Source organism: Glycine soja, chromosome 19, assembly GCF_004193775.1.
Source record: "Glycine soja cultivar W05 chromosome 19, ASM419377v2, whole genome shotgun sequence".
Taxonomy (NCBI): Eukaryota; Viridiplantae; Streptophyta; class Magnoliopsida; order Fabales; family Fabaceae; genus Glycine; species Glycine soja.
In genome coordinates, this window is record NC_041020.1 from 32,784,129 (window position 1) to 32,795,955 (window position 11,827).

General features: G+C 36.1%; 1 protein-coding gene across 1 annotated transcript; it reads left to right on the forward strand.

The window, feature by feature from the left end:
- The first annotated feature begins 213 nt into the window (after window positions 1–213).
- On the forward strand, window positions 214–2,868 carry LOC114398754 (pectinesterase inhibitor-like). The gene is made up of 2 exons (XM_028360908.1): window positions 214–241; window positions 2,414–2,868. The coding sequence occupies exons 1-2, from the start codon at window positions 214–216 to the stop codon at window positions 2,866–2,868; spliced, it is 483 nt and encodes a 160-aa protein (XP_028216709.1).
- Window positions 2,869–11,827: the final 8,959 nt, after the last annotated feature.

The window sequence follows — 11,827 nt, forward strand, 5'->3', positions numbered from 1 at the left end:
AAAAAAGGTGCATATCCTAAAAATGAGGTGTGAACAGTAATTTGATATTTTTAGTTTGATTGGAACCGGGTCAGGGTGATCCGGTCCAACCCACAATTATACAACGGGGTTGGAAAACCCTAGTTATCTCACGTAAAAAATGGCCTGGCCAAAGGGGAAACCACCACGGAGGGTGGTGCCTCGCCCTCGGCACCACTAGTGCAAGATCCAGCGATGCAAGGCCACCTCGAGGACAAGGATGGTCATGCGGCAGGGACACTATGATGGCGGCGCATGGGCTTTACTGGAAAACAAAAAAAATAGAAATAAGAAAAAGAGAAAATAATAAAAGGATGATAGAATGCGAAAAAACATGATACAAAATAAAACACCAAGAAAAAGGACAATATCATCATGTACAAATCTCGTTGGCAACCATGGAGCTCATCAACGAGACGAATGACTAAGGTAAGGGCAAAAACGAGAGGAAAAAAAAAAGAAAAAAAGAGACAAAGATGTAGAAGAAGAGAGGAAGGAGAAGAAGAACGTGGGAGAGAATGAGGAAGTGAGAAAATTACCTTGAGACTCATCTTCCTTCTCTAACAAAAGTTGTCAAATGACGCCACTGGATTGATTCATTTTTTTATCCTTGCGATCCATGCCTCCACTGTGCATTAATATAAGAGACTTTTTTTCTTTTCTCTTTTATGCATTGTGTCCCCTCTCTTGATTTAATGGGCTCTCCTTAAGAACCTAATAAGTCACATAGTTCTCTCTTCTTCTCTTTTTTCTTTTTTTTTTTTTTTTTTTTTTTTTTTTTACATTTTCTTCTCTTTTTTTTTCTTTTTTTGTTTCTTTTTTATTGTTCTTTTTTGGTTTTTTTTCATAATACTTTTTTTCTCTTTTCTTTTTTTGTTTTCTTCTGTTTTTATTGTTTTTTTTAATACTTTTTTCCTTTTCTTTTTTTTATTTTCTTTTTTCATTTTTATTTTTATTTTTTTGGGGTCCGGATAAAATTAAGGTGTGACAATTATTATCAATAAAAAACACAAATAGTTAAAAAAATGCTAACTAGTATCCCTAGAGTTAGAACACTAGTTAAACTTAAAGTAGAAAAATAAATATTTATTGAAATGTATAAAATGTTTTTATTTATGTTCTTATATGATTTTATAATAAATATTTTATTATAGTTCCTTAATGATCAATATTTTAATAACATTAATTCGTAACACTGTTGATTAAAATTTTTTATAAAGACAACTAATCCATCAATTCCTATGGAAAAAGCTTTCATTAACAGTTAAAATACCTCTACGTACATTAGCAATTGTAACTGCTAATTATGTTAGCATTAATTAAGTTTGGAAACATACGTTAGCAATATTCCATATTGAAGGTGTATTGTGAAACATTAGCAATTGTAATGGCTAATTATGTTAGCATTAATTAAGTTTGGAAACATATTTATTCCATATTTGAACTTGTCAGTTTCACAAAAAAAAAAAAAAAAACCATGGTCAGAACATATTTTCTCATAAATTATTCACACATCTCCTGTACTTTTTTTACCGTAAATCTTCTATAATTAAAATTAAAATTCTAAACATTTAATTTAACTTAATGTAATTAAATACATGCAGATAAGAAAATCATAACATTTCTACCATATAATTTTTCATAAAAAATCTATACAAGATCAATATATTTTAATTAAGGTTATATATGTAATTTTTCGTTCTCATAGTTTTTAATTTATAAACAGTAAATTATATGTGCATTGTTTCAGGATGAAAGAGTTGTGGAATCAGATACTAACATGATCTATCCCAGTCAAAATTAAAGTAAATTAGTCACTGACCCTCAAGATAAAATTGCTTGCTTCATCCTTAAATGCAATTTTTTTATTATTATTAAATACATTCAAAGAATTTAAAAAGAAATATTTGATTCAATAGAGTTGAAGATTGATAAATTATCAACCTAAATATTATTATATGGTCAATGAAATAGAAATTAATATAGATATTACCTTCTTTTACAATAATTAATAATTAATTAGTAATTATTATATACATTCAAAGAATGTAAAAAGAAATATTTGATTCATAATATATAGAGTTGAATTTTGATATATTATAGTCTAAATGTTATTATATGGTCAATGACAGAGAAATTTTTATCGATATTTCATTCTTAATTTATAATAATTAATAATACTATCTATCTAAACATATCAATCACAACAAAAAAAAGAAGCATAACATGCCCACCAAATTATAAATAGGTACGCTTCTTTCATTTGTAAATCAATCCAAAACTCCAAAAGAAAAAAGAAACAAAGAAAAAAGCATAATGGTTCATTCTTTTATCAAACACCCACTCCTCCCTTCCCTTTTGCTTCTTTTATGTTCTGTGTTTTCCTTGTGTTCAGCCAGAACGGTGAAAATACGCGACATTTGCTCAAAACACCCGAAGCCTGACATTTGTGGCAAAATTCTACTCTCATTACCTGGTGCAGCTGAAGCTGTGGATCTTCGCAGCGCTTCCTTGTATGTCATCAATGTGGCTCATGGCAATGCTACTGAGGGTAAGTTCCAAACCACTCGTATCGCAAGAGGCGCTGGAGACCCTGAAACGAGACAACGTTACAATGCATGTTCTAAGGATTATACCGATGTGTTGCTTTCCCTTGCTAGGGCTAAGAAGTCTTACAGCTCTGGAAATTACTCCGACCTGAAATCCAATGGCGCAATTGTGATCAAAGATGTTCAAGATTGCGACACAAAGGCTACTGATTCAACCTATGTCTTGTTGATAAACCAGGATGTGGTAGATACAAGCAGGATCATTGTGATTCTAGCAGACTATCTGGCTGGGAAATATTGATTTGATTTTTATGCAGTTTATTATTTAGGTAAATAAATGGATTTGGGATGCATAAACAAAATGGATTTGGGAATGTTTCAATACGTGCGGATTGTGACATATTTACCCAGTTTATGAATAATTCTCATTATTATTTTTTTTATCAATATTCTCCTTGCTTTATCGGTCAATAAAATAATTTTGACCTTTTTTTTTACCTTATTTACTTTGAATTATACAATATTTTTGTATGTACATTACACAAAACAACGATCTATTTTATATAAGTAAATTTATAATAAATAAATACTTTTAAATATATAAATTATATAATAACCAAATATTTTTTATTTATGTTAAATAATTTATACTATGATACAATGTTATTTTTAATTATTGATAACTTCTTTGCAAAAATATTAAAATTTAAGCAATTAGAACTAAAATTATTGAAATGATATATTAATATAAAAGAGGTAAAAGGTAAAGAAAAATTCCTAAGTGCTCTTGTTGAAGCATTACAGCTAAAAGCACTCTCATTTATCCTAATCTATATCTAGAGAGAAATATCATTTATAAATTTAGATGTTTATTTAATTCTTTTTTAATTAGTAAATAAAAGGTGGTTTATTTTTTTTAATCCTTATAATATAAGCTTGTTTTTGTTCTCTTACAATTTTTTTCTGTTTTGTTTTCTATAAAATTCTTTTGTTTTATTTTGTTCATCGATCCTTTAACTGATAATATCACTAGCAAATATTGAAAAAATAATATTTCCTAAATAACAGAAAAAGAACTATAATAAAATATTTTATATAATAAAACAAAGTATTGGGGCATTTTTTTCAACTTAAAATAAAGATAATTTAGACAATTACTTTTTAATTATTTTATTTTTATTTAATTAATTACTCATATTAATTAGTGGAATCACTACTACAATTTTTAGATTTAACATCGCACGGTTAACATCGGTTATTCACAAAACCGATGTTAACAAAAGCGCGGTGACATTTTTGTAAATAATTAGACATAGTTAACATCGGTTTCGGAAAAACCGATGTTAAGTACTATATATTAACATCGGTTATTTAAATAACCGATGTTACTATGGAGTAGTTAACATCGGTTTTGAAAAAACCGATGTTGGTGTGTCGTTGTTAACATCGGTTTGGTAAAAATCGATGTTATGGAGTTGATTTTAATATCGGTTTTCTTAAAACCGATGTTACCTAGTTGTTTTTAACATCGGTTATTTTTAAAAAATCGATGTTGTTGTCATTATATATTAAAAATCTGATTCTGCAGAACCCGCGCGCTCAAACTCTATCGTTCTTCTTCTTTCTCCTTCTGCCCTAAGTTCGTCTTTGTCGCAAACTGGCCTGCACTTCTGTGACTGCAACCACATTGTGGAGTTCGTGTGTGTGAAGTTCGTCTCTGCCACTTATCGATTGAGGTACGTCCTTTCGTTTTAACATTAGGCGTTCCTCGTTTTAACATTTGCTCGCTTTCACAGGTCGAAGAAATCTAGGAAAGGAAAGAGTTCCGGAAAGGGTGGGAATCGATTTTGGAAGTGCATTGTGGTTCGCCTTAAGACTCCCAGGGCGTTCTTCTTATTTCTCCTTCTGCCCTAAGTTTGTCTTTGTCACAAACTGGGTTGCGCTTCCGTGACTGCAACCACATTGTGGAGTTGGTCTTTGTGGAGTTCGTGTCTGCCACATATCGATTGAGGTACGTCCTTACGTTTTAACATTAGGCGTTCCTCGTTTTAACATTTTCTCACTTCCGCAGGTCGAAGAAAACTACAAAAGGAAAGGGGGGGAAGCGATTTTGGAAGTCCATTGTGGTTGGCTTTAAGCCTCCCAGGGAAGCCATCGAAGGTATGTCTCTGTTGTCAAGTTATGTCTAAATATGAAAAAAATATAATGCTTGAAATGGAGTATGGGTGTGAGATGCTAAAGTATATTGATTGCTTGCTCTTGTACTATTTGCATTGTGGGGATATAGTGCTGGATTTGTTATGGGAAATTCTTTGATAAACCTAAAACTCTATATGTCATCTTAAAACCTAAAACCTAATGTTGTGATTCTGCTGTGAGGATATGATAAATAGCCTGGGGTACCTTTCTGCTAGTGATTCCTGTTGATTAATCCACTTGTGTTTCCAGAATCTAATTTTCTCTCCATCTCCCACCTTCCACCTCATGTTATTTTGAATAACCATTCCCTATTGTGATTGATTAAAAGCGTGATTTAGATCCCTCCACTAAACAGATTGCTTTGCTGAGTTTCTTGTTTCTTCAAGGTTCCTCCATCCACCATATTTCGATTTCAGAACTCTGGTCCACAGCTCACCATTTTCTTGCATTAATTGCCACTTCCATTTTCCAAGTAGTGCGAGGTTGAATGTTTCAATATCCTTGATGCCCAAGCCAGCCTTTTCTTTTGGTAAGCATACCGATTTCCATTAAATCCATGCAATCCTTTTGTGAATTGCCTTCCTTCATAAAAAACTTCGCTGTAGCTTTAAAAATTGCCTTCTGAATTTCTTCGTCCATGAAAGGTGCCAGAAGCTCGTTATTCTGCTGTAGATTAACAGTTTGAAACCTGATTCCATCAATCTTGGGTCGCTGACCAATTGGTTCTTGGAACCTATGGAAGAAAAAGGATTTCACCTCTTTCTTCACCTTGTGTGGGTCGTCAGTCCATGAACCATCAATGAATACACCCCTGATAGAATTTCTATTTCGGTTAGCATTCATCAATAGGTGGAAAAAACCTGTGTTACAATCGCCTTCTTTTAACCATCTTCATCTGGATTTCTGCCTAAGTAAGGATTGATGGGCTTGGGCAGCAACCCAAAGAGAATCATGTAACTGCTTCCTCTCCAATTTTTCTTGCTCTATTAACTGTCTATGCATTGAGTTCTCCTCCAGTTTATTTAAATCTGATTCCAGCTTTGTGACCCTTTTGAATGTATGTCAACAAACTTCTTCTTCCTCTATCATGAAGAATTCTTCTTCTTCTTCCACTCAGAGGAAGTGTGCTTTTGCTAGAAAGTGTGCTAGGCTGGTCAAAGAGCAAAGGGCTCGTTTCTACATCATGAGGCACTGTGTCATTATGCTCATATGCTGGCATGAGTACAATGATTCATGAAACACAACAAAAAAGATCTACCAAGTTCAAAAAAAGTTGTATTTTTTTTTCTTAAGTCCCTCTTTGTTCACTTTGTATGAGATCCTTCCTGTTGGGCATGAGGTTTTTCTTGGAGTCAACAAGTGTACATAGAAAATTTTCTTCTTCTTAAGAGATGAGATCCCTTTGCCGTCTACTTATGAGGAATGGTTGATAGTACTTCTGCTGCAGGGAGTATTGTTCCCCTAGCCAATTATCAGTCCAGAACTTGATATTTTCCCCACACCCAACCTTCCAAGACAAGTTATCTTTAAAAATACTGCAGTCTAGCTGATGGTACAAGTTTCTAATGTCTCTCCACCAATGGGAATAGCCCCTTTTGTCTCTAGCATTTTGAAGATCTGACCAACCACCATATTTAGAGGTTATAACCCTAGCCCATAGCTGTTGCTGATCAGATGCAAAAGCCCATAACCATCTTCCCATCAAAGCTGAGTTGAATTTGGAGATATCTTTTATCCCCAGCCCCCCATCAGCCTTAGGCAAACAAATATCAGTCCATTTCACCCAAGGAATTTTTTTTTGATCAATATCTCCACCCCAAAGAAAATTCCTTTGAAGGGATATCAGCTTTTTGACAACCTTTTGAGGTATCTTAAAGAATGAGAGGAGGTAAATTGGGAGGGCATTGAGGACATAATTTATTAGACTAACCTTCCCAGCCATGGATATATTTTTCTGAGCCCATTTGGCTAATTTTGACTTGAATTTAGTGATGATAGGCTCCCACACCAGCTGGCTAGAGGGATTAGCCCCAATAGGTATGCCTAAGTAAAGGAAAGGACATTCCAGCTGCCAACAGTTCAGGTTATTAGCTGCTTCCCTGGCCCAATTAACACCATCACCAATAACCCCAAATTGGCTTTTGGCAAAATTAATCTTTAAACCAGAAGCTAATTCAAATCCTCTTAAGATGGCCTTAATAGCATGAATGTTGTCCCACACAGCCTCTCCAACAAAAACAGTATCATTAGCATACTGTAAGATGTTGATAGGCTCCCTATTCTTACCAACCAAGAAGCTTCTAAAGAGGTTTTTGTGGACTGCTTGTCTCATCATACCAGTAATGCCTTCTCCTACAATATTGAAAAGCAAGGGAGCTAGGGGATCCCCTTGTCTCAAACCCCTTGTAGGTGTAAATTCCTTAGAGGGGCTACCATTAATCAAAACACAAATAGAAGCTGAATGGAGGCATGCTGATATCCAAGACCTCCATTTTGGGCAGAACCCCAATCTAAACAGCATATAGTCCAGGAAAGACCAAGACACTGAATCGTAGGCCTTTTAAAAATCCACCTTGAAGATCATCACTGGTTTCTTGCTTCTCCTTGCTTCCTCAACCACCTTATTGAGAATCACAATACCATGGAGGATATGTCTACCTTTAATGAAGGCTGACTGCCTTTCATCAATTAGCCCATCCATAACAGACCTCAATCTATTAGACAACAACTTGGCAATAACTTTATACATACAGCCTATCAAGGATATAGGCCTATAATCATTGAATGACCGAGGATGGTTCAGTTTAGGAATCAATGCCACAAAGGAAGCATTACTTCCTCTAGGAAAGATGCCATGGGCATAGAACTCATCTACAAACCTTCTAAACTCTGGTCTCATGATATCCCAATTTTTTTTGATAAAGTTGAAGTTAAGGCCATCTGGCCCAGGGCATTTGTCACCTCCACAATTCCACACAGTTTCTTTGAGCTCAAGGTCAGAGAAGGGGGCAGTCATCTGCTCTCTTTGCCTTTGAGAAATAGCTTTAAAAGGAACCCCATCCAAAAAAGGCCTAGAATAATCCTGTTCAGAAAATCTGGTCTGGAAATAATTAACAGCTGCATTCTTGACTGTATTGGGTTGCTGGACCCACACCCCATCAATAGAGATACCTGGAATAGCATTGAAAGCTCTCCTAAAATTTATAATTCTGTGGAAATACCCAGAATTGCAGTCCCCCTCCTTCAGCCAAGATATCCTAGATTTTTGTCTCAAAAGGGATTCCACTGCATTTGATACATTCCATAACTCCTGCTGAAGGGAGTTTCTGATTTTGAGCTCTTGATCAGTCAAAATACGATTAGAAGCTAAGTCCTCCACCTCATTTAATTTCTTCTGAATGCTGGATATCCTGTTAACATCAATGTTCCCCTCTCTCTTACTCCACTGTAGTTCTGAATGCTGGATGTCCAGTAGAATTGGCTTGCAATTCTAGTTGTAGTTCTTTTTATCCCAGCATGCCCCCTATGGGAGAGTTATGAAATTCTTTCAGCAACATTTGAATCAATTCTTTTTCCTCAGGAATTACTACCCGATTCTTCCAATACAACAAATTACCCTTGATTGTGTAATTTGTCTGTGATTCTGGTTGTTGTTTACACAACTGTATCAGTTCCTGCAATACAACATTCTTTATAGTGGCTTGTTCAATCTTCTGCAGTATACTAGCTTGAGGTTCAGACCAAGACAACATCATCATTCATGACAAAGAATCAGCAGCTAGATTCTCCTTTCTGGCCTTGTATTCAATCACACAATCATATCCCAAAAACCTGTGTAACCACTGCTGTTGTTCAGGTGTCTGTAGGGGTTGTTCCATCAATGATCTCAAGCTTTTTTGATCAGTTTTGATAATAAATTTGTGTCCCAGCAAGTAGTGTCTGAACTTAGCTATAGCTTGAACAATTGCTAACATCTCTCTAAATTAGTCAGATTTCTTTTGCACTCTAGGTGCAAGTTTCTTGGAAAAAAAATGCTATTGGATGGCCATTCTGATGTAATACCGCTCCAATACCAGTGTTGGAAGCATTAGTTTCCAGAATGAAGGGCAGCTGGAAATTAGGAAGAGCTAACACTGGAGCTGAAGTCATGACTTTCTGCAATTGAACAAATGTTGTCTCTGCCTCTGGTGTCCACTTGAATGCTTCTTTTTTAAGTAAATCTGTCAATGGTGCAGCAAGCTTTGCATATCCTTTGATAAACCTTTGATAGTAACCAGTGAGGCCTAAGAAACCTCTTAGCTGCTTGATATTGAGTAGTGTAGGCCACTCTAGAACGCCTGCACCTTAGTAGCATCCATAGCAACTCCTTCACCTGAAACTATATGTCCCAAGTACTCTATCTCCAATACACCAAAAGAGCATTTAGACAACTTAGCAAACAAAACATTTTCTTTCAATACTTTGAATACAACCTCTAGATGGCATAAGTGTTCATGCCATGTGGAACTATATACCAATATATCATCAAAAAACACTAACACATATTTCCTTAAAGCATGTTGGAAAATATGGTTCATCAAACACTGAAAAGAAGTCGGAGCATTGGTTAAACCAAATGGCATTATTGGGCAAAATTTTGACTATGATAGGCAAAATTGCCTTATTGGCCAGAATTTGTTTATTGTTGCAGTGAAATTTTCTTTTTCTGCTGGTTTAAGTTGATTATGGATGTTGTATTTTAATTGAAATGTAGATAATAGGCTTTAAAAGGGTTTAAATACACTGTGAATAATTTATGTATGCTTTTTTTTAGGCTTATCATTTACTACTGCTAATTGGCGTTGCTGTGGAAGCTCTTTGATTATAGCAACTCCAGGTATGTTTGTACGGTCTACTATCTTTATATGTATTATGATAGACTACTGTTTTGACATTTGTCGTAGCATTTATATACACATATACTGCTGTATTTGTTTGGTAGATAAATTGTTTGGTAGACTATCTTTATATGTAGAAAAAATCTAGGGCTGTAGGGGGGATTTTGATTTCCCATAGCTGACGAAAGCTAGTAATAGGCTGGGAAGGTAACTGGTCAGCTTTGATACAATTATAAGCAGAGTTTGTAGAAAAAATCCCACTTGGCTCAGCTCCCCACACCCAAGAATCCCTCAAAGCTGCATTAGTGTTTATTACTGCAGTTTGGTCAATAAAAGCTGAAACACCCCCCAGTTCGCTGTCAAAAAGACATCTTCTCCAAGAAAATTGCCACTCCCAACCATGTTCTCCAAAGATCCCTATGCTTGCCACTGTCTTTAATTTTTGGGATGTTACCTGATATAAATCTGGGTATTTATCTTTAAGAGCAATTCCTTCTCCCACCCAAGAGTCTTCCCAAAAAAGGATTTGATCACCACTGCCCAAATTCCAGCGAAAATGCTTATTGACAACAGCCATGCTGCTGTGCTGAGTAACAGATCTTAAATCAGACCACCAAGAGGAAAAAATCTGCTTAGGAGGTCCCTCTTCCAAGCCTCTCCAACCCCTGTATTTTGAAGTAAGAATTCTGCTCCATAGATGATCTTGCTGCTGAAACATCAACCACTTCCACTTGATAAGGAGAGCTCTATTAAAAGCCTTGATATCTTTGACACCCAACCCTCCCTTTTCTTTAGGAGCACACACTTGATTCCAAGCAACCCAAGCTATCTTTTTTCCTTCTAAGTTTCCACCCCAAAGAAATTATCTTTGAATAGCAGTGAGCCTCTTAATGATTGCTGTAGGGGCCCTAAAAAAGGACATATAGAACAAAGGCAAAGCTGTCAAGACAACATTAATTAAAGTAATTCTGCCAGCCATAGATAGACTTCTCTGGTTCCATTTGTTCAGTTTGGCCTCTAATTTTCTGATTAGAGGCTCCCACACCACCTTCCTTCTAGGGTTAACACCTATAGGCATCCCTAGGTATATAAATGGGAACTGCAGAGGACCACAATTCAAGATATCTGCTACAAGAGTACACCACTCCTCAGATTGGCCAATTGCACCAAATTGGCTCTTAGCAAAATTAATTCTAAGGCCAAAAACCAACTTAAAGCTTCTGAGAATAGCCTTAATAGCTGAAACATTATCCAAACATTATCCAAACATTATCCATAATATGTTTCTGATCCTACTCTATATTGTTCAACTATCAGCACCTTAGAATATTCAACCATCTCTCTGAGGGTTTTGTTGTTTGTCTCCCCCCCCCCTTTCCAATTCTATTCTGCCTCCCTCAGTTAGTCACATTCTTTGCTTTGCCTTGCTTACTAGTCCTATCCAGGCATTGGGGCTAAATAATAATAAAAATAAAGAAATAAGACAAGAAAAAATAGCAGAAAAATTAAGAAATCCTAATCTAATAAAAACAAGAAATGATAATTAAGAAATCCTAATTACAGAAATAAGATACACACACACAGCCACACACACAACCACACACACACACACACACACAGCCACACACACAGGCACACACCCACAGACACATACACATACATAACCACACACACACACACACAGCCACAAACACATACACACACACACACACACACACACACACACACACACACACACACACACACACACACACACACACACACACACACACACACACACACACAGACCCCCACACACACACAGCCACAGACCCACACACACACAGCCACACACACCCAGACACACACACACACACCCACAGACCCACACACAGCCACACACACACACACAGACCCACAGACACATACACATACATAACCACACACACACACACACACAGCCACAGACACATACACATACATAACCACACACACACACACACACACACACACACAGCCACACACACACACACACAAAACCACAAACGCACACACACACACACACAAGTCCAACCACAAATAGACACACACACACACACAAAACCACAAACGCACACACACACACACACAAGTCCAACCACAAATAGACACACACACACACACACACACACACAAACACACACACACACACACACACAAACACAC